The sequence below is a fragment of the Mytilus galloprovincialis genome, chromosome 1 (genome assembly GCF_965363235.1).
Source record: "Mytilus galloprovincialis chromosome 1, xbMytGall1.hap1.1, whole genome shotgun sequence".
Lineage (NCBI taxonomy): Eukaryota > Metazoa > Mollusca > Bivalvia > Mytilida > Mytilidae > Mytilus > Mytilus galloprovincialis.
In genome coordinates this window covers 35,090,553-35,115,807 of record NC_134838.1, presented here as the reverse complement: position 1 = coordinate 35,115,807, position 25,255 = coordinate 35,090,553, and the positions used below count along the sequence as shown (strand labels likewise).

Sequence of the window (25,255 nt, the reverse complement as noted above, 5' to 3'; positions counted from 1 at the left end):
ACAAAATTATAATTTTGATATCTTTGATGTGGCTTTTAAAAAAAGGATCACAAGAGGACTATTACAGCAATGAAAACATTACCTTACTTGTCATGAGACAATATTAAAGGGCTTTTGCAAAAATAAACCAAGTACCCATCTTGAGTTCTGGAATTAACTTCTTTTATCTACTGGTTTTTTTATGCTTTTTTTAAGCATTTTTTTATGGACTGTTATTTATCTTTTTATGATCCTGCAACTGAAAGTTGGTTGCACAATGTTTTACCCCTGTACATCCATCCCATTATGGGTACATAGCTATTTCAAAGAACTCCTCCTATAGTCTAAATGCTAGGAAGTTTTCACTTGCTGACTGGTTGTTAATATATTGAAGATGTGCATGTGGTGAGGGTTTTGAATTTTATTAATTTTTGCTCTTTTGAAGATAGTTGAACTTTGTTATTTTTTGTAATATTTACTTGCAGGAGAAGTGTGTAGCATTCCTTGATAGCTCCTCCTATAGTCTAAATGCTAGGAAGTTTTCACTTGCTGGCTGTTTGTGAATATATTGAAGATGTGCATGTGGTCAGGGTTTTGATTTTCATTGATATTTGCTCTGAAAGATATTTGAACTTTGTAATGTTTTCGAGTATTTTCTTGCATAAGAGGTGCATAGCATTTCTTGATAACTCCTCCTATAGTGGAGTGTGGGGGCATCACTTTTTCTAGTTTTGCCTTGTTACTAATTGCTGTGGTGATTAAAAATATTTGTTGACACATAAAAATACATGCTTTGATAGTATGTATACTTGACACTTTTATATCACAAAATAACATTCAAAACTATCATTCAATGGTACATTCATTAAAACATGTAGATTTGGCTAGTCTTTCATAAACCTTCACGTATCCTCAGTTTGCAGAAGTTCTGGTTGTTTCTTTTTTGGCATCATTTCTTTCTCTGGCCTGAAATATTGAAGGAAGGATAACATCACATCTATTATACCAATATAATTGTGGAATAAGAGGAAGTGTGGTATTATTTCTGACAAGTGTAGATTTAAACACTTAGATTAGATGGTTTGGAATTTAAAACTAAATTCTCAACATTCACTTAAAAAAACGAAGATTTTCCACACACAATAAAAATTTCTTGTCAAGATCGTGTCATTTACAGCGCTTCATTGGAATCGAGTCATATTTCAAAGTACCATGTAAAAAGTTAAAATTCTAAAATATCAAAAATTTCATATAAAACAGGAACCCTCCCATTAAATATTTGATTAACAAATCTATCTACAGATTAAGATATATATTTTTTATATTAACTCAAATTACAATGTATTAAACAACAAATTTGATTAAATTCTTATAATCAACTTTTTTCAACATGTAAAATACTAATATCATTTGCACAAAGCGTTATAGCCAGTCAACTTCAACAGAACTAAAATGTTATCCGTAACTTTTTCCCCATTATATAACAACAAGAATCAGCACAAAAACAGGAAGGAGGACACTTAAGGGTAAAAGTAAATTTTATGAAATAAAATATCTTAATGCAAATCACAGGTCCTTTAGGATGATTATTGCTTTGTTTAATTTCAATTATCCAAATGTTTTCAGAAAACAATTTCATTCTAAGCTCAAACAAAACAAATGAGTTGGTTTGATCATTGATTGGTTAATAGCTGCTTGCCTAACATCCAGTGACAAATATTTCATGTATATTAAGGACAATAAAATAAACAGATTTGGAATAAACCATCTTTATGGTGTTTATTCCTGTATAGAGGGATGATACTTCAATAGAGGGATAAAACTATCCTTTTACAGAGGTATATAATTGTTTAGACTGGATTTAAATCAGGAAAATGGCTAAATGAAATTTTCTGGTTATATTGGCTATAATCTATAGCATTATAGAGGGTTTGTTCTCAACCTATAAAAAGTAGTATGAATGAAGTGTATCTATACCATTCAAATATCTGTGGGAAGTTATCTCTCTCTAACTGTGAATAGTCTTGTAATTGTTTAGGTACTATTTGTATCTGTTGTATCTGATCACTTATATTTGCCATTATTTCATCAGGAACATTCTGAAAAAAATAATAAATAACAAAGATTTATAAAATTCAAGTATTCATATCACAATAATGGTTGAAATATGTCAACAAATCCATTATGTTTGGTGGTTATTCCAAGAAAGTATTACCTTAATAAATCTCTTTTTTTTTTACAAAAATTTGAAAATAATATATCTGAAAGAAATTGAAATCATTCTATACAAAAGTTACCTTGAAAGGTAATTACATTAAACTTCTACTTGATACACATAGATTATAATACTAAACAGAGTGTGATACAAAATCTCTCCACTCCAGACAGAAACATTTTGCAAATTATTTGTGGTAGAATCTGTTGCTATAATGATTTTAGACAATATGCAGACAAACTTAACACTTCTTTCAATGATCTGCAAAAAGATGTGTTCTTTCTATTTAACGTTGCATGGCATGGTCACCTCAGAATTTAAAATGCAAAGGAATGTAAGGAGATTTTACGTCATAATGGAGTTTCGACCAATTACAAACTAGATCAAACAAACAATATGTTGATAAAATGAAAATAATCAACGTGTCACAAACAAAAAAAATCTACTTATAATGTAGAATTAGAGGAATAACAATAATTGTCTTATTTTTCCTTTACATTATTATACTTTACATGAAAAATACTTACATCATCAGGAAATAAATGCAACCGTCTCATTATATTTGGTCTTAATAAGTTTCCCTTAATTCTTTGATAACAAGCTTTGTGCATAACCTACAAAATTCAAATGTATTACATAGATATGGTACGAGAACCAATGAGACAACTCTCCATCCAAGTCACAATTAGTAAAAAGTAAACCATTATAGTTCAAAGTATGGCTATCTTCACAGAGCCCTTTCTACATGCAATACACACGAAAAGACATTTATACCACGCATTTCTAACAGTCATGACAGTCATATATAATATGCATAACAGACCAATATTGAGAACTCCAGCATTTCCCAGACCTTGTCAGGTTTGAATCATGCCGATAAATGTTCTTTTTGCAAAAATGTATTTTTATTTCATTGTGTAGGTGAGTTGCTGTTCCAATGATGTTCACGTTACATTTACATGTATTCAAGCATTCATCACTAACTGACAGAGTCAAAGACTCATGTTATTCAAACATCATTTCCAACTTTATACACAGTTTATTGAAATAAAATTACAAATAAAAGTATAAATCTTAAGATCAAATGTTGAGATAAAATTTACTGTTTCACATATTCTATTGTAATACCTTTGTAGGATCCATGTCATGTAGTCTCCATGCTGATGCCCTGGAAAATCCACCTGCATATCTGTAGTAATAGATAATAAGAACATACATTGTAGGCACAATCCTTGGATATGTTAATGTATAAAACTTAAAACTTCCTTTAATAAAAGTACTGTAGACCAACTTATCTTCCCAGATACTTTATTTTGCATTTAGCCCATTCATGCCATTGTAGTCCAGTTTGCAGCGTTTAAATTTCAGGATTTTCAAATTACTTGACTTTTTTAATAAGGCTTAGGGAAGATCCTAGTATTATACATATTCATGGCGATTTATATTTATGTTATTTTTCTACTTGCAAAAGTAGTGAAAATAAATCACTTGAGAAAATTAGTTGTATATACGTACATGCAAGGAATTAAAGTGACAATGAATTATCTAACTGCAACATGTGCATCATTTAAGAGTTTGGACATGTTTTAAGTTAATGAAATATATTAAATACATGACAATTTGATAAAAATCCTTATTCTGCAGTTGTCAATATATGCATGTGCAAACAAATTTGATTTGTTTTAGAGCATGGGTTTTTTCACAAAGCCAAAGAAGCACGTCATATTAGAACATGTATTAATTACGACTACTTACCCTGTGTGGTGAGAGTATGTAAACTTTCTCCATCTGTCGTCTCTCATGGCGACTAATTTAGTATTAATTACGACTACATGGTCACCAATATCACCTGTTAGAATAAAAATTGTGACAATCACATTTCAGATTTAAATAATTGTGCGTATTATTTTGGTCTGCATGTAATTAAGCAGTACTTCTTTGCTTGACAAATGCAACTTGACATACATTTGTATAAATCTCTTATATCATTCTAAATGTGTTAAAAATCTTTAACTTGTAGACATGGTAGATATGTACAATTTTTTTTTTTTGGTAGATGAGTAATGATTTTTATATCTTATTTAGATTTACTATTTACCAAAGAACCAATTTCCATATAAATGTATCATATACACTGACTTTAATGACCTGTTTCTTTCTCAGAAAAAGATATAGTGGACAACTAGATTGTACATGTATTTCTGCCAAAAAAATGATGATCCAATTATTGAACTGTAAACTCAAATCTAAAAACAACTTACTCAGAGGGTGGTATATAGGTTTATGTTTTCCCTGTAGATAGTTGACAATTTTACGAGCTGATTTAAAAGCACACTGGTTTTCTGCATCATATAACCACCAGGATCTTGTCATAACTGACCATTGCTACAATCACAGACATAAGAATTAGTTGAAATGGAACACAAATTTCAAACAAAATAAATATTATATATTACTCAAATTCATCATGTCTTGGGGCCAGAAAATGTTTCCATCCCTCATGATCCCTGAGAATTTAACTGACTAACTCTAAATCTTTAAATAATGTGTGTATCCAGGGTGAGGGCATCTGTAATGACTTTTTAGTACAAATCCCTGCATATAAATTAGAAGATATACTGACTGTGACTGTTATAATTATACATACTACAGTGTAGGTTTCAGTTTACACTAGTCAAAAAAATTATCATTCAAAACCATGTGTGAACATTTAACACCCCCTGAAAATGTTTGCCTGTCTGCCGGTTTCATTTGATTTGTTCCGATTAAAACAATGAAATTCATTTGCATGTAAACTAAGCAATACACAAACATATTGTCTTATAAGACATTTCAATTTGGCAGAGATTTAAGTTAAAATTATAAAATAAATATTTATTTGGTTTCGCTTTGTTGTCTGTTGTATTTGTATTCATATACCGACTCTATATCTTGGCATTGCACAAGGTCATGTTTTTTCTCTGACTGTTTATGATGTCTTTACACTAAAGCCATTGGATGTTGGATGTCTACGGATTGATAATTTAGTCTTAGATGCATGATATTTTTATTAGTTGTTAGTGGCTTTGAACTAGCTGTCAGATAACTGCGAGTACTCTCAGAACTGTTCCTAGTGTCTTTTTGTTGTTGGTGGTCTGTTCGTTCATCCGTTCGTCAATCCGTCTGTCCCGCTTCAGGTCAAAGTTTTTGGTCAAGGTAGTTTTTGATGAAGTTGAAGTCCAACCAACTTGAACCTTAGTAAACATGTTCATGATGTTACCTATGATATAATCTTTCTAATTTTAATGCCAAATTAGAGATTTTACCCCATTTTCAAGGTCCACTGAACATAGAAAATGATAGTGTGGATGGGGCATCCGTGTACTTGGGACACATTCTTGTTTTTATCGAAATAAAGCTTTATTTCTGTCTTCAAGTCTAGTAACATCTTTATCACCATGTGGTATTATTTGCGTTTGTTACTAAGTATAGCAGTGGAATAATACGTCATGAAGCATGCTTTGCATGCTGGAAGTGAAAGTAGAACTAGATATAAAATACTATATGAGACGATAATTCAGTAATTTTTAAACCAGATATAAATTATGCTTGGATTTTTTACAATAAATCTTAATATACATTTCTGCTGTCAATGGGACATTCTTATACATTGTTATAGTGTTTCAAAGGCTTTCTGACTTCACATTAATGTTCATCATAACAAACGGACAAATATGGCTGTATACATGTATACATTTGTACATGCCAAAAACTACTCCGAGTACAGACTTACATGTACCTGTGATGTTGGAAAAGATTTAATGCCTGGCATCCACTAGATACAATTTGTACATTAAAGTTAAATGCATTTTTTTTGTGTTTCAGAAAGATAAAATCTCTTTTGGATTTTTATGGGCATTTTTTTCCTTCATGCCTAAGGTGTGAAAATTAACTAAGTTGTGGTACAACTTTGAGATGCTCCCTCAGGTAAAACCAGTTTGTGTTGTTTTGATTGTCCTTAATTGACATGGACAATATATAGGTATCTTCACATCTATCATTCTATAGGCGAGTTAAAGAGTTTATCTGAGTGGACAGTATCAGAGTAATTCAGGTGTTTGTTTATCTTTACACCTTCTGCAGAAAGGAAAAAAAATGCCCATCAAAAACCAAGAAAGATTTTACGCAAAATGCATTTAACTTTTTTTATGTCTAGTGGATGCTAGGCCAGGCTGGCCTTAGAACTTTCCAAACAGCACAGGTAAGTCTGTACACAGAGTAGTTTTGAGGTAAAAATACGGCCATATTTGTCCGTTTGTTACATACATGTACCTGCCAACTTTCATGATTTAGGCGTGTACTACACGATTTTGACCCTCTGTCCCGATTACACGATCATGATCGTGAAAATAGCCAAAAAACACGATTTTAGTAAAATTTACACGAAAAATATTTTTGTTCCCGATTTTGAACTTTTTGAAAGTTTTCCAAAGGGAGACAAATCGTGTCTGACAAATTTCATCCAATCAAAATTTTAGTGATCACGCATTCACCAGTTGATTAATGTCGGCATAGTAAACAATCAAAGAATCGAAATTTTGAGATGTTTTTTTTTAGCTTGGGTGTTAAATTTATAAAAATTGGAATCATGATGGGCGAGTTATCACTTGCAAAATAGTTCTGTCACCGCCTAAGAAAAAAAAAGAGTGTTGTTTCGTGCAAATACTTAGAGAAATGGGAGAATTATGTCAAGTACAGGGGCTGGTTGTCTAAATCAACGTTAGGATTGTCAATGCGTGGTCAAATTTTTTGAAGATTAGAGAAAAAAGAGGTTAATTTTTTGAAGATTAGAGAAAAAAGAGGTTAATTTTTTGAAGATTAGAGAAAAAAGGGGTAAAAATTAAATGTTTACATAACAACAGACCCCCCCCCCCCCCCCATTCCAGACCCTCATATATTGTTGTTTTTTTTGTTATTTTTTTTTGTTATTAAATTATTAAAATTATTACTTTTTTTTTTATTTCTTGACAATGTATCAGACAAACATAAAGTCATCTTACTGGTGTTTATCTCAACAAAAAGAATACAACAATCAAACAATTTAAAAAAAGATAGGTTATAATAGCATCTTCAACTATCACCCCCCAAAAAAGAAGTATGTCAGCTGACACTTTTAGGAGCCAAATCATCACACGAAAAAATGCCGCGAAAAATTCTACCCTCAAAAATTGTGCCGCGCACAAAAACCCCCATGGCCATTTTCAAAAGTTGGCAGGTATGTTGTTATGATGAACCTTAAAAATAAAATCTAAGAACGGTAGGCATTGATGAAGTTACTAGATAGTGGCCGCTGGACAGATAAACAAACCTTCAAAGACAGGCATGAAATGTGATGAGTGAAAATGCTTTTTCCCTTACGATAAATTGTAAAGCTACCAATTTTCTGACTTACTAAAACTCTGTTGTATGCCATTTCAGATTATTAGTTTCTCAAAGTCATGTTGATATTTATAAAATTTGTTTTCATGTGCTCAAAACATACTTCCGGTGTTAAAAACTTCCAAACATCAAACGGTTTAGAAATGTCACTAAATCCGGACTGCAATGAAATAACGTCGGAACATTTAACAAACTTAATTCAGAGGATTTTATGGTCCGTTTAACACTTATTAACCATTCAAAATTTTAAAAAGTTTTCAGATTTTATTTTTTTAATTTTTTATTTAAGTTTTAAAATATGGACCTTAAAAATTAAAGAAATGTTATGTTTTATACCATGAAATTTTGTTATTTTCACCAAATGAAGCATATGAGTTTCATTTGAAACGGTCCATTCATTTGCATAGATCAGTCAAATATCTATTGTTGTGTAAATATGTATTATTCATTGATTGTCCGGTAAATCAATAAATTAACTACAATTATTTACATAGGGAGACATCTGATACATTTAGTTATTTTGGCATGCACCTTCTGTCGGGATAAAAAAGGAATTTCAAAACTAGAAAGTTTAATAATTTTCGATAAAATTCATTTAAATCAAGGATTTGCATAGGTAGTTAATTTATTTTTAGTTCTGACACCTTAAAAAACTTGTACAAAAGGTCATTATGAAACAGTAAAACCTCAATTTGACCACACTGAGACTTCACTTGTGGATCTTTTTGTGCATAACTACAGAAATAAATCATAGTTTGTGTGTGTGTTATCTTGGGTAATTAGTCTCCGACTTTATAATATTATTTATTTGTTTGCCTAAAAAACAAAAACAAAATAAGGAGATGTGATATGATTGTCAATGAGACAACTATCCCCTATAGTTCAAAATGAAATGGATGCAGGGGCGGATCCAGGATTATCGATTAGGGGGGGGGGCGCAAAGTTTTATTTTCGCCGAGCGGAGCTAGGCGAAAACTTTTTAGAGGTAAAATTATTGCAATATTCTTCTAAAGGGGTGAAATGTAGATATCTCGAACTATTGTGTGGTAAAATTATCAAGAAATTAACTTATATTATATAATATCAAGTTGAAACCGCCTTAATCCACACCTGACAACAATCTACAATCACCGTAATTAACAAGAAATATGTAAGCTTCTATTCATTGAGACTACCCCCATATATTTCCCAGAAAACGGGACTGAAGACAATAAGGATAGAGACAAACCTCAATTCGGAGTACACAAGCTGACCCTCCATATACAAAAAATCTAGCCAATCTATGTCAATGGTTGCTTGGAAAACTGGTGTTGCATTCATATTAGTCAACCGAATATCTTCAGGGGGAATTCAATAATGACGTACTAGTAATAGGTTTGTATGCTTTCTAGTGGATCCTCTGGACCAAATATCAAGTGACTGACTAACGGAAGGAAGGACAGAGGTAAAACAATATGTCCCTGTTCCGCGGAGAACCTACGAGTTATGATGGCAAGGTCGCCTACAAATCTACAACAATCTCCTAACTTACGCACTAAGGAATTCATATTACATATATGAGTGAGTTTATAAAGCTACAATAATAAAGCTGCAGCCTCACAAACAGAAGCTGCAGATCATTTTATTTTGATTCTGTGTCAATGTGTCTAAGCCATTTGTATATGGTTTCAATAAAGTGAAATTTAACTGCCTTACTTAAGAATTACTCTATAACACCAGCCCTTAAAACTTGGTTAAGAAGAGTAGACAGATAGACAGGCGGACCGACGGACGCAAAGTGGGACGAGATAGATAACAATTGCTCACCTGACCATTACAAGAGCGGATTTTGTGAAAAAAGGATGTTTTGGGACTTCGATTATCAAAGAAATAGATTATAAAAACTGCAAATACAATGTAACATTTGTTTTTTCTTTAACTGCTAAAAATCTATATTATACTTGTCATCCAACGCAGCTCCGCGCTTGACACCTTCCTTTGAAATAATTTATAGAACTTTAATCAATCGTAGGTCAGTTGATAAGTAATCACGTTGATTCTGACAAACTGACTGTTTTTTTATACTTTGACTGTTAAAAATGATGGAATGGTCTCTTCTGATACTTAAATAAGCTGAAGACAACCCATGCTTTGCAAATTTTAGGGGGGGGCGCACGCCCGCCACGCCCCCGCCTAAATCCGCCCCTGGGATGTAAGCACTTACGGGAAACCGTATGGCCTACTAGTTGGTATAATAGTCCCAGCTAAACATGATAAACTAGATATATTCATATGCACATTCATGGCTCTTCAATCAGTCGGTACCTGTATCACAAGTTCATGTTTTTCTCTGAATGTTAATGACGTCTTTACACTAAATCCATTGGATGTTGGATATGTACAGATTGACATGTTCTAAAAGTTTGCGATGCATGATTTTTATTAGTTATTATTGGCTTTGATCTAGCTTTCAGCAACTGCGAGTTGAACTCTCAGATTTGTAATAAGTGTTTTTTTGTTGTGTGGATGTTTTATAAGATCCTTGCCACGTCATGCACAGTTCACCGACTCTGTGTTTTTATTAGATGTATTTATGCTTTGAAAGCTATGAAGAGTTTTAAGACTTTAGACTGATTTTCATAGTTTGTTCTTATGTTGTACCGTTACACCACTGTCCCAGATTAGGAGAAAGTTGGCGCGCCTTCAAACTAGTTTAATCCTGACACATTTTGTATATGTACCTGTCCCAAGTCAGGAGCCTGTTATTCAGTGGTTGTCGTCTGTGGATGTATATCATATTTGTTTTCCGTTCAAGTTATTTTATACATAAATAATGCCGTTAGTTTTCTCGTTTGAATTTTTTTATATTTGTCATTTCGGGGCCTTTTATAGCTTACTATATGGTGTGGGTTTAGCTCATTGTTGAAGGCCGTACGGTGACATATAGTTGCTAATTTCTGTGTATTTTGGTCTCTTATATAAACTTTGAAATTCAGATGATGTAACATGACAACAGAAGAACACACTAAGAATTTGACTGCACGACAAGGCAGTGGTACCACGATTAAAGAATTTGCGGACGTTTTACCACCGACAATGAAGTACTATATATGTACTTTTAGCTTTTATCCATATCAGTAGGTATATATATATTTTTTTCATGTCTGTAATATTTAGTCAACTTATACCTCCACTTATATTTTTTTCTTTTTCTCATAAAAATGCATATATATAAAGATTTTAAGTACAAATCTATACAGATTATTTTTTTAGTTAAAGGATCTTATTTTTTATATTTCATTTCATGAGATATTTTTATTAATGGGTGGATAGTTTGTGATGTGCTTTGCCTCTTTTTTAAACACCAAAGTGCATTGTCAGAGTTATGTTTTCATTTAAACCATAAAAGTACAAATGTTAATACATTTTAATTATATTCTTTCAAACAACCATTGCATTTTTTACTGATACATGTATTTGTATCTTCCTTTCAGAAAAACCTCCTGTTCATTTAAGCTAAAAAGATATTTAAATCCTATACACTTCTTTTTCCTTTCTTATAGCAAAGCAACACATTTAAAGTGCAACATGTATTTTTCTGCTTTTTCTAATACCATTATTCAATATATAACAAATCAAATCAAATTAAAGTGGCACAAAGATAACAGAAGTATATGTTACAAAATTCTTATCATCATTGAGCAATATATGAGGGTATTGATGTAAGAACTTCATTTCTGTATTCGCTAAAAAAAATTTCGCTCATTATTCTCTATCTTATAAAAATAATGACTTATCTGGAATTCCCTGATAACTGTATTCTGGGAATTGTTCAATTCAGTTATCAGTATATTTTACGGTTCGGTGCTAAAATATAAAGAATGACTACAAAGGAGTAGGTCCGGTAAGGACCGATTTTGGCCTCAAATTTCAGTTTCATCTGACGAAAGATTTTGACCACTTTTTAAACACTTTTAAGTGTCTATTTCATTTGATTCATTAATTTATGTGAAAGATTTTAACTTAGTTAGTCATTAAAAACGATCCGATTCAAGCTCAAATATGAAAAATCTACCAAATATGCGAAAAAATGTCACTTTTCAGATGTTTTTTGTCAAAAATGAAAGTGGCCGCATCCGTGTTCATCCTCAATCTTTATATATGTTATGCATTATAATCAAATACAACTTCCATTTCAATATTTTGGATGAACACGAATGCGGCCACTTTCGTTTTACACGTTTTACACGTTTTAAACCGTCTAAAATTTAACTAAAATACTGGAATTGTGAAGATTTCAGTAATTTAGCATGACTTAATGGTGCTAGTACCCAATATATGTGCATTGTATTGTCAAAAACAGCCCGTATTTATGTAGCAGAACCATTCTACTATCCAATAAATAACTAAAAGTTTACATTTTAACAATTTTGTAAAACTGCTATATTTTGGGGCCAAAAAAGGGTCGTACTGGACCTACTCCTTTAAGAAGAGTCTACTTCTTAAATTTGCAGTTATTCTTTATATTTTAGCATCCCATTATTCTCTATTCTTTATTTGTTGTTCCCATTATTCCTCATTCTGTAGCCCATATCCACCGTGACCCTCATATATTGAATTTGAAATACAGTTGCACTTAAAAGTTAAAGTGCATGTACCAGGTGGACCCAACACGGATACTAGTTATAATGTAATTAATTTTTATAAGTTGTTTAGATCAATTTGATTTATTTTATGCTTTGCATTAGTTCAGTTACACTTAGTGGGAACATGAAAAGTTAAAATCATTAGCATCATATGCACCCATTTTTCACAAACTACTAGTATTCAGTAAAAAAAATAAGAAGCTATGGTATGACTACTTAACGTGGATGTAAGCATGTAGATCACCATACGGTCTTCAAAAATGAGGAAACCCCATACCGTATAGTATGCTATACAAGGCTTCGACATAACAAAATGTAAAACAACCCATACTAGAAAATCGACTCAGATCTCTGATCTTAGAACATTAATAAACGAAAAACAATTTGACAAACATAATAGAATTTATGTAATATGCATAAATTCGGTTATTCTAGTGGGAAGTTTAAATCTCGTCCGTTGCAGTGCTTTCCTTTATAAATTCATATGTAGTCGTTAAGATGTAGTGGTGACGTCAATTTGACGTTAGCGTTCTTTTTAACTTTGAGCTGCAAGTGAGCAGACGTGTATAATTACAGAGAGAAGTATTTTGAAAATATCAAGTGGATTTAATACTATAGTGGATATTTAAAGTTGGTATTTTATATATGTATAATAGGCAAAGAGACATATGGATATATAAAAAATTTAATTTTTACATAAAAAAAATTAAAAAATAAAAAAAAAATTGTAAAAATAGTTAGAAATTGTTTAATTTCGAAACGGCATGGCCGCCACGTGATGACGATTATGATATAAAAGAAAAATTATTAAATCACAATACGACTAAAGTTAAAGAAATTATAATTTTTGTTGTGACTTTATATTTGGTGAATAATTCACCCAGTGATTCTGCTGCGGAAGTAATTACTTCGTAGAACACGACAAACTCTATCAATTCAACAAAAACGATACATACATCGTTTGAACGGCTACAGCTTTAAGATATATTGATTAGAGACTTTTGGTTGCACACACAAACAAAACGAATATATTTGAAATAAGTAAATAAATAAATTTAATAAAAATAAAGGAATAAATAAATCTATTTGTGAGTTTCAGTATGTTGAGAAGAGGTACCAGGAAGCGTACAGCATCAGCGAGAGCAGGAGTAAGAAGGACCCCGGTGGTTTCGAAGGGAGTATCGTCACTGGCGTCAGTACAATCATCTATGAGGGATACAAGGCCTGAGGCTATCTATTCAACTTCTGGACATGTTGGCGCTGCCATACCAACAACTGCAACAGTATCAACGACAAGAATGTTGATGCCAACATTTTCTAGAATCAGGACAACTCCGTCCACATTCCGGACATGTTACCATGGCAACCAAGACCAGCAATAGACCCCCAGCCAACTGTTGATAACACACAGTTTGTGTCACAAACAGGTAATGTGACCATTAATGATTATGTACAAGTTCCCAATAGAATTGAAAGTGTTCATGAGAATCTAGGCATAAATGTAACACAGTCAATTAAAGAAAAAATATTGAAAGGGGAATTCATAGATTTAGCTTGTCTACTAAATAATTCAGTCAACACAGATTCTGTTAAGCAAAAGTTGACATGGATCCAAGGGGAATTCATTTTACAACCCATTTCTCAACAATCAAAAATTACAAATATTGAAAAGTGGACAGATGCTTTCATCATTTTTATTTATATTTATTGTGCTGTGCACGTAAACCGATTTAGGGAATTGTTAAAGTACATGCACACAATACGCCTTGGGGCACAAAGAAACCAAGCTGGGTTGGAAAAATTATGATGAGCAATACAGACTAGGAAAAGCTCAAGAACCATCCAGTTTATGGAGTAATATAGACAATGAGCTTTGGTTGTTATATATGCAACCAGTGAATACTATCTCAAATGTGTCTTTAAATGTATCTAATAGTAATATTCATGACGGTGATGGTCATGGGAATAAATGCTATAGTTATAACTATGAAGGAAGCTGTGGAAAAACACCTTGCTTTTATAGCCATTTGTGTTTAAGGTGTAATGGTTCACATCCAATTATAAACTGTCAAAGACAACTGGGAAATGTGAGACCACATGTTGGTAATACACAATATAACACAGGCTCTCAGTTTCAGTTTCGGGCACCCGGGGCTCAGTATAGAGCAGGGCCCCAGTTTCAATTTCGCCCAAGGAGCGCCGAGTCAAGAGTCAGATTTTCCCCAAGAAATGCCACACAGTTCACACAAGCAAGATCTAGACCAAATATCAGAACTATGGCGACTTGGTAGAACCCCTATTAAGATTGGTGTTTTGAAAAATATGCTGAGGGCATATCCGCATGCAGGTGTAGCAAAAGAATTATATGAAGGATTTTTATGTGGTTTTCGTTTGAAATATTCAGGTCCGAGAATTTCTTTTATTTCCAAAAATTTACAGTCGGCAAATTGTCATAAAGTTGAAACGTTGGATAAGTTAGATCAGGAGGTAAAAGCGGGTAGAATGGCTGGTCCCTTTTTAGAAAAGCCGATTTCTACACTTAGGACTTCTCCTATCGGTCTAGTACCAAAAGAGAAAGGTTGGAGGTTAATATATTATCTCATTTATCATATCCGGAAGGTTCCGGGGTCAACGATTTTATTGATCGCGATGAATGTTCCGTTCAATATGCATCTTTTGATGAAGTTATACAAATGGTCAGTTCACTCGGAAAGTCTGCATTGATTGGGGTCCGGGACATAAAGTCCGCTTTTCGTTTGCTGCCAGTGCATCCATCAGATTTTGAATTGTTAGGGATTTATTTTGATGAAAAGTTCTTTGTAAATAAAAGTATGGCTATGGGATGTTCAATTTCATGCAATTTATTCAATAAGTTTTCGACCTTTTTACACTGGTTAGTAGTTGAACGGAGTGGAGTGAAATCAATGGTGCATTATTTGGATGATTTTTTATTTGGAGGCCCTAAGAATACACCTGTATGTCAAATGATGCTAGACACTTTTTCAGATATTTGTGAGGAACTAGGTGTTCCGATTGCTTCGGAAAAATTAGTTGGACCTGTAACATCTTTGAAATTTTTAGGATTGATCATTGACACTGTTGAAATGGTTGTCAGAATACCACAAGACAAATTGTTAAAGCTAAAGTCCTTACTTGAACCGATTTTGTTGAATAAAAAGATTACACATAAGGACCTAGAATCAGTAGTGGGTTTGATGGCTTTCTGTTCAAGGGCGATTACTTCGTCTAGGGCTTTCCTTCGCAGGTTTTATGATGTCATAGGGTCTATAAAGAATAAAAAGCCTTTTTATTCAATTAGAATAAATAAAGATCTAAGAGAAGATGCAAAAGTTTGGCTGATTTTTCTGGAACATTTTAACGGAGAGTGCTATCTATCAGAAAACACGTGGATAACAAATGAAACGTTGCATTTGTACACTGACAGCTGTGGTAACTCTGATTTAGGTTGTGGTGCATATTTTGATGGTAAATGGGCACAATATAAATGGCCGGAAGCATGGTCAAATATGCCAATCATGAGGGACATTACTTTTTTAGAGTTAGTTCCAATTGTTTTAGCTATGTTTATATGGGCATCAAATTTCCAAAATCGAAAGATTTTATTTCGAATTGACAATTTGGCATTAGTTAGCATTATCAATAAAAGAACTGCCAAGTCGAAGCGTGTGATGGCATTTATTCGCCCCCTTGTTCTTTTTACAATGCAGCACAATATTCAGTTTAAAGCACAACATATTGATGGTTTTAAAAATGAAATTGCGGACTCGATTTCTCGTTTTCAGTTGAACAGATTCCGGGAACTAGCACACGGGACCGAGTCGGTTCCAGAAAACAACCCAGAAGAGTTCAGAGATTTGATATTGAGTCTGAAACAAACAGATTAATTAATTGTTCGCTTGCTCCTAATGCAATTCAAGCTTATCAACGAGCTTTAAATGCTTTGGCTAAATTTAGGGATAGTTTTGAATTAGATCATAGTTTTCCAATACCATTGAACCACATTACTCAGTTCATTGCATACATGTCTTGCTTGGACATGGCTCCATCTACGGTGAAGTGTTATATCTCAGCTATCAGTTTTTATAATAAGATTAATAATTACGAAGATCTGTCTCATTTATTTGTTGTAAGGAAAATGATTGATGGAATGGCAAGGTCAAAGTTAAAGAGACCTGACAGTAGATTACCTATTACTATTGATCTGTTAGAAAAAATTATAAAGATTTTGCCCGCATTTTGTATCTCTAGATATGAAGCTGTCTTATTTTCTAGTGCTTTTGCGATGGTATTTTTTGCATTTCTGCGAGTTGGTGAAATGACAACTGCATGTGGCAGGGAAGGGCCTAATCATGCCATTAAAATTGAAAATGTGGAGGTTACTAATCATAATATCAAAATATACTTAGTGTCTTCAAAAACAGACCAGCTAGGTCGAGGGACATCAATTTTTGTGGCCCGACAATCAGATGACGGAATTTGTCCGGTAAAATTACTGCAAGAATATTTAAAGATTCGACCTCGAATTAGTTGTCAATTATATTGCCACTTTGATGGCTCCCCGATGACTCGATATCAGTTTTCAGGGATTCTAAAACAAGCCCTGGGGTATATTGGTTTTGATCAATCAAAGTATGGGACGCACTCATTTAGAATCGGTAGTGCGACTTCAGCAACTATGCTTGGTTTTTCTGACGAGCAAATTAAAGTAATGGGTTGTTGGAGTTCTGATCATCAATACTTTCAAAAGTTATATACGAATACCACAATTTTGAATTAATTTCGTTGAATTTGATGGTCAATTAAGAATATTACACACATGTATTAAATTGTAGGCCAAGAAGTGTCAGTATGGACAGTAGGCTCATCTTTGATAAGAAATAAACTCATCATAGATACCAAGACTAAATTTTGTATATACGCCAGACGCGCGTTTCGTCTACAAAAGACTCATCAGTGACGCTCGAATCCAAAAAAGTTAAAAAGGACAAATAAAGTACGAAGTTGAAGAGCATTAATAACCAAAATTCCTAAAAGTTATGCCAAATACAGCTAAGGTAATCTATGCCTGAGGTAGAAAAGCCTTAGTTTTTCAAAAATTCAAAATTTTGTAAACAGTTAATTTATAAATATAACCATATCAATGATAATTCATGTCAGCGCAAAAAGTGCTGACTACTGGGCTGGTGATACCCTCGGGGAAATAAATCTCCACCAGCAGTGGCATCGACCCAGTGGTTGTAAATAAACTCATCATAGATACCAGGACTAAATTTTGTATATACGCCAGACGCGCGTTTCGTCTACAAAAGACTCATCAGTGACGCTCGAATCCAAAAAAGTTAAAAAGGACAAATAAAGTACGAAGTTGAAGAGCATTAATAACCAAAATTCCTAAAAGTTATGCCAAATACAGCTAAGGTAATCTATGCCTGAGGTAGAAAAGCCTTAGTTTTTCAAAAATTCAAAATTTTGTAAACAGTTAATTTATAAAAATAACCATATCAATGATAATTCATGTCAGCGCAAAAAGTGCTGACTACTGGGCTGGTGATACCCTCGGGGAAATAAATCTCCACCAGCAGTGGCATCGACCCAGTGGTTGTAAATAAACTCATCCTAGATACCAGGACTAAATTTTGTATATACGCCAGACGCGCGTTTCGTCTACAAAAGACTCATCAGTGACGCTCGAATCCAAAAAAGTTAAAAAGGACAAATAAAGTACGAAGTTGAAGAGCATTAATAACCAAAATTCCTAAAAGTTATGCCAAATACAGCTAAGGTAATCTATGCCTGAGGTAGAAAAGCCTTAGTTTTTCAAAAATTCAAAAATTTTGTAAACAGTTAATTTATAAAAATAACCATATCAATGATAATTCATGTCAGCGCAAAAAGTGCTGACTACTGGGCTGGTGATACCCTCGGGGAAATAAATCTCCACCAGCAGTGGCATCGACCCAGTGGTTGTAAATAAACTCATCATAGATACCAGGACTAAATTTTGTATATACGCCAGACGCGCGTTTCGTCTACAAAAGACTCATCAGTGACGCTCGAATCCAAAAAAGTTAAAAAGGACAAATAAAGTACGAAGTTGAAGAGCATTAATAACCAAAATTCCTAAAAGTTATGCCAAATACAGCTAAGGTAATCTATGCCTGAGGTAGAAAAGCCTTAGTTTTTCAAAAATTCAAAATTTTGTAAACAGTTAATTTATAAAAATAACCATATCAATGATAATTCATGTCAGCGCAAAAAGTGCTGACTACTGGGCTGGTGATACCCTCGGGGAAATAAATCTCCACCAGCAGTGGCATCGACCCAGTGGTTGTAAATAAACTCATCCTAGATACCAGGACTAAATTTTGTATATACGCCAGACGCGCGTTTCGTCTACAAAAGACTCATCAGTGACGCTCGAATCCAAAAAAGTTAAAAAGGACAAATAAAGTACGAAGTTGAAGAGCATTAATAACCAAAATTCCTAAAAGTTATGCCAAATACAGCTAAGGTAATCTATGCCTGAGGTAGAAAAGCCTTAGTTTTTCAAAAATTCAAAATTTTGTAAACAGTTAATTTATAAAAATAACCATATCAATGATAATTCATGTCAGCGCAAAAAGTGCTGACTACTGGGCTGGTGATACCCTCGGGGAAATAAATCTCCACCAGCAGTGGCATCGACCCAGTGGTTGTAAATAAACTCATCATAGATACCAGGACTAAATTTTGTATATACGCCAGACGCGCGTTTCGTCTACAAAAGACTCACCAGTGACGCTCGAATCCAAAAAAGTTAAAAAGGACAAATAAAGTACGAAGTTGAAGAGCATTAATAACCAAAATTCCTAAAAGTTATGCCAAATACAGCTAAGGTAATCTATGCCTGAGGTAGAAGAGCCTTAGTTTTTCAAAAATTCAAAATTTTGTAAACAGTTAATTTATAAATATAACCATATCAATGATAAGTCATGTCAGCACAAAAAGTGCTGACTACTGGGCTGGTGATACCCTCGGGAAATAAATCTCCACCAGCAGTGGCAACGACCCAGTGGTTGTAAATAAACTCATCATAGATACCAGGACTAAATTTTGTATATACGCGTCTCGCGCGTTTCGTCTACAAAAGACTCATAAGTGACGCTCGAATCCAAAAAAGTTAAAAAGGACAAATAAAGTACGAAGTTGAAGAGCATTAATAACCAAAATTCCTAAAAGTTATGCCAAATACAGCTAAGGTAATCTATGCCTGAGGTAGAAAAGCCTTAGTTTTTCAAAAATTCAAAATTTTGTAAACAGTTAATTTATAAATATAACCATATCAATAATAATTCATGTCAGCGCAAAAAGTGCTGACTACTGGGCTGGTGATACCCTCAGGGAAACAAATCTCCACCAGCAGCATTTGTACACGCAAGAAGTAGAACAGGTGGTGTAAATTTAGGTCTCCATAGAATGGGAGTTAAAATTTGGTGGCAAGGGTATGGTGGCATGGGTTTGAAAGATTTGGAATCAACAATAAAAAGACTGATGAAATATGAAAAAAAAAACCAAAATATCTTGTCCTTCATATCGCTGGCAATGATTTGGGGAAGACGAAAATAGGTTTTTTAAGACATGAAATCAAGGCCACCTTGGAGAAATTACAAAGTTATCTACCCAATTGTTCGATTGTTTGGTCTCAGATTTTACCGAGAACAAATTGGCGTCATTCAAATAGTCATGATAGCATGATGGCATGCAGAATTAGGATAAATAGTGCCATTGCATCATTCGTGTTAAAGAATTGGGGACATTATATAAAGTATCCAGATATTCTTCCTAATAGTACTTTTTTAAAGGAAGATGGTGTTCATTTGACAGACCTCGGAAATGATATATTTCTGAATAATTTGCAAGGTGCGCTTGAAATGTTTATTTGTTCTGGTTCTTATACATATCCAGATACATTTGGTACTAGTATGTGTATATCTTAAGTAATTTTAAAACAGTATTGGCCACAGTCCTATCGCAGCTTCATCCCCACTTTAGTGGCGGTTGATCCGGTACTGTTACTAGTTATCTGTAGGTTGCCAGAGGTAACCAAAAAATGATCTATACATCTATGAATCTAGTTATCTATGAACCTATCTAGTTGAACAATATATGTCGTTGAATCTATATGTGTACATATTTAAATTTGTGTTTAATAATAAAAAGCTGTGGTCAATACTGCCAATAAATCTTAGTTTTACAAGCCATCTCGAATAATAGAATTTATGTAATATACATAAATTCGGTTATTCTAGTGGAAAGTTTTAATCTCGTCCGTTGCAGTGCTTTCCTTTATAAATTCATATGTAGTCGTTAAGATGTAGTGGTGACGTCAATTTGACGTTAGTGTTCTTTTTAACTTTGAGCTGCAAGTGAGCAGACGTGTATAATTACAGAGAGAAGTATTTTGAAAATACCCACCCTCCCTCCACTCATAACCAACATCAACCACTGAATAATTGGCACAGACGCATAAAGTTCGTGAAAGGGTTAAACTTAAATTGTATGTGATCGTATGTGAACGATCAACCATCCCCTAACAAAGTCCAGTGGTGTAACAGAAAATCAAAATCAGTCTGAAATGGCTTGACAAATCAAATAAACACGAACGCTCGACAACGACTAACGACATATACGATTCAAATGTAAATTAAAAATATAACCAATCAACAATATAGCAAGACAACAAGGAACACATTAAATAAGTTCATACATAAATGATACTTAAATAAGAAATACCAAAAAAAAAAAAAAAGGAAAACTGAAAATGGGGTCCATGAACCGCGCTTGTTTAATTATGTTCATGATTATCTCCGATCAATAAAGTTGCTGGGACAATGTGACAGAACTGTCTGTTTACTTTCACAATTGTGGACACTTTCTCAAACAACATTCACCACACTTGGTATACACAGTGAGGTATAGTAGCTGGGATAGGTTACTGATTTTCGAGGTGAAAGGTCGATGTCACATGGATATTTTTAAACCTTATGCTATAAATACCATGTCATTTAATCTGATATAAACATAAATAATTACTAGAACACACCCACGAAATCGCGGGTAAATAGAGCGTATGTTAACTGTAAAAAAAATATAACTGGAGAATTTCAGGAGAGGTATCAAAAGTCAAAGGTACTTGGGGACTGGGCACCTTTTTTTTTCTCCCCCTTTTTTCCAAATACCGATTTTTATTCCTACTGTTTTTCTGTATACTATGAACATACATATATACTATAATTACTATAAACGGTCACTGATATATTATATAAAATGTATCAGTGACCCCCCCCCCCCCCCCACCGACCCACCCACCCAGTAAATTTATTCATAGTATATGTATATAGTAGTATGTAGTATACAGAAATATATCAGTGACCGCCGTGGGTAGTAAACTATTGGAATTAATAGTAAATAGCAAATACACTTTATTTATAGTATATGTATGATCATAGTATACAGAAAAAACGCGAAAATAATTGTCCTGTCCCAAGTACTTATGCAAATTATGTTTAATTTTAAAACAGGCCTAAAGGGCTGCGGAAGTCTTTTATATTCCTCAAAAAGTCAGTCCGATGACGCATTTATTTTCATATTCCTCCCGAAACATGCAAAATAATCCAAACTGAAATACGTTAATCATTTTTTCCCAAAATTCCCATTTTTTCTATGTATTTCAATATGAACATACGTTTAGTATATTATGAACATTCATTCATTACTATAAATAAAGTGTGTTTGCTTTTTACTATCAATTCTCAGTTTACTAATCAATCCACGGCGGTCATTGATATATTATATAGACCCCTCTATTTAATGACTTTAATATACTTAGACAGTGACCCGATGAATTTTTGTAAAAGATTTTATGACTGGAGAATTTCAGAAAAGGTATCAACAGTCATATGTACTTTGGGACATGACAATTGTTATTCTAACCCGGCTCCTCATTTTTTGGCTCCAAAATTCCCATTTTTTTTTTTGTTTTCTATTAGTTTCAATAATGTTAGTGTTTATCTGTATATTATAAACATTCATTATAAATAGAGAGTCCCAGGTTAATAGAGGGAGAGTTGGGATCCCGCTAACATGTTTAACCCCGCCACATTATTTATATATGTGCCTGTCCCAAGTCAGGAGCCTGTTATTCAGTGGTTGTCGTTTGTTTATGTGTTACATATTTGTTTTTCGTTAATTGTTTTTACACAAATAAGACCGTTAATAGTTTTCTCGTTTGAATTGTTTTACATTGTCATATTGGGGCCTGTTATAGCTGACTATGCGGTATGGGCTTTGCTCATTGTTGAAGGCCGTATGGTGACCTATAGTTGTTAATGTCTGTGTCATTTTGGTCTCGTGTGGACAGTTGTCTCATTGGCAATCATACCACATCTTCTTTTTTATATGTATATTTGCTTTTTACTATTAATCCTCAGTTTACAAATCGATCCACGGCGGTCATTGACGTAATATATAGACCAACTCAAATTAATAAACTCTGTGGCCGCCGTGGATAGTAAACATGAAAATAATAGCAGATAGCAAATACACTTTATTCATAGTCTTTGTATGTTCATCAAAGGAGGTGGTTCAAAGTACAGAAAAACGCAAACCGGAAGTCTAGTCCGACTTAAAATTTCGTCCAATGACGGTAAAATATCCGGACGCTTTTTTTTTCGTTTTTCTCCCAAAATAACCCAAACTGAATAATAAGAATGGATGACAAATGCGACTATACATGGTACCTATAGGACACAGAGGTATGATGATTAATTTATTGTGGAAGGAAGAGAAGCGACACACAAAACGAGGTCTTCTCGTTTAATAGTATAGATAGATAAATAGATAACGAGCACGTGCAATCGGATTTTATAGGTGTGTTTGATTTCATGTTATAGGTTAAAATATATGTGGTTATCGTCGTTTTACCTGTATAATATTAAAGGGGCACTAGCTGTCAAATTCATGGTCACCGATTTGACTCAAATTCTCATATTTGATTTATAACAATGTAAAACATTTATCCAAACTATCAAAAGTCTAAAATAAACAATTTACAAAGCATGGGGTAGATAATATGTAGGTTCGTTTCGTGTGTATTTTAGTCCAGACGCCATCTAATTAACTATCGATTTGACCTCAGATGACCATATAAGCGATGTAAACATAAATACAGATATGAATAGATTAAACCAACACGTGCAATTGGATTTTTATAGGTCTGTTTGATTTTATTTTATAGATCAAAAATAGATGTTTCTCATTGTTTTTAACCGTATAAGAATGATTTTATGTGCATCGAATTAGTAATCAAATGATTTACCGTAGTTTCACTTTCATTGTTGACATTCTTTTTCTTTAAATAACCAGTACACGTACAATGCATGCGTTGTCAATCTCTAGCTAGGGGTTAAATTGAAGTTGACATGAATACGGATTTAAAGAGGTCGACTCATTCACTTGCAAATGAATTACTAATTATCAATGTTTCTTAGCGTAATTTGACAAAATTGAACCTTTTTGGCTGCAAAAAGCGAATTGTTATTTCACTATTTCACTTTCATTATTGATTGAACAGAAAAAAATCAAACTTTAGATTTTTTATATATCTCGTAGCTTGTGCCCCTTTAAAGGGGCACTAGATACAAATATATAAAAATCTAAAGTATGATTTTATTTTTCAATGAAAGTGAAACAGTGAAATAATGATTCGCTTCTAGCAACCAGTATGGTTCAATTTTGTCAAATTAAGCTTAGAAACATTGATGATGAATTATTCTTTTGCAAGTGAATAATTCGACCTCATTATATCCGTACTCGTGTGAATTTTTATTTAACCCCTTAGCTAGAGATGGATAACACATATGAACTGTGCGTGTTCGGTTATATAAAGGAAAAGAATGTCAACATTGAAAGTGAAACAAAGGTTTATCCTTTGATTGACTGATTGGATTCACAAAAAACGTATATTTTTAATCTATAATATGAAATTAAACAGACCTAAAAAATCTAATTACACGAATATCTATATTTATTTTGATATTGCTTATATGACCATCGGAGGTCTTCGGAGGTCAACTCAATGGTCGATTAGATGGCGTCTAGACTAAAATACACACGAAACGAAGCTACATATTATTGAGCCCATGCCCAGTAAATTATTGATTTCAGACTTTTTATAATTTGGATAAATGTTTTACATGGTTATAAATCAAATATAAGAATTTGAGTCAAATTGGTGAACATGAATTTGTCAGCTAGTGCCCCTTTAATCAATGTTGACCGGACCAGTCAACAAAATGGTATTCCTGGTTGCTCCATTGTTTCACTTTAAATTTCAATCTTGACATGAATGAATGAGACACATAAGCACATGCGCAACCATCTCCTCTAACTTTACAAATTAAAAGGCATGAATATGTGTTGGATTATAGACTTGCAAGTCTATAATACAACAGAGATTATGTTTAACTTATTTGACGAAATTGAGCTAAACTGACTGCTAAAAGCGAAATATCATTTTTCATTCAATGTTTTGTAAATGTTTGAATCCCAAAAGTTATCTTTTTTTAAGAAAAGCATATGTCATTAACCATATTATTTGAATGTTTGTTGATACTAAATTTGCATATTTCTGAAGATTGTACAAGTACGTCTTTGTGACGATCCTTTATTTGGATTTCTAAACAAACAAATCATTTGAGTTCCCCTTTAATCATTAAAATTATGAATATATACCCGGCACACCTTTAACATGGTTACATTGTAGAATTAAAGAAGTCTGACATCATTGTACCAGGAAGGAACGTTTGAAGAAGACTGGTAGGCGTATTTGCACCCGGAAGACACGTGAATCTACTGCATTATGGTATACCACTCAAATCATTTCTTTTTTTTTTAATTGTGTATGCATAATTTAGATTGCATAATTTAGATATATATATATATAAATATCAAGTATCGT

At 33.2% G+C, this 25,255-nt stretch overlaps 1 protein-coding gene across 3 annotated transcripts; it reads right to left on the bottom strand.

Annotated features, from left to right (window-relative positions):
* Positions 1–771: 771 nt before the first annotated feature.
* On the bottom strand, positions 772–25,133 carry LOC143072700 (large ribosomal subunit protein uL13m-like). 3 transcript variants are annotated; one of them, XM_076247789.1, is made up of 7 exons: positions 25,030–25,133; positions 4,456–4,579; positions 3,950–4,043; positions 3,323–3,383; positions 2,722–2,808; positions 1,957–2,078; positions 772–945 (listed from the first exon to the last, which is right to left on the bottom strand). In XM_076247789.1, exons 1-7 carry the CDS (start codon positions 25,045–25,047, stop codon positions 882–884), a joined length of 570 nt encoding a protein of 189 aa, XP_076103904.1. In that variant the 5' UTR covers positions 25,048–25,133; the 3' UTR covers positions 772–881. The 3 variants fall into 3 exon arrangements, with proteins under 3 accessions (XP_076103904.1, XP_076103914.1, XP_076103897.1); XM_076247799.1 differs by having other exon boundaries at positions 25,039–25,133; XM_076247782.1 differs by lacking the exon at positions 25,030–25,133 and adding an exon at positions 7,626–7,753.
* Positions 25,134–25,255: the final 122 nt, after the last annotated feature.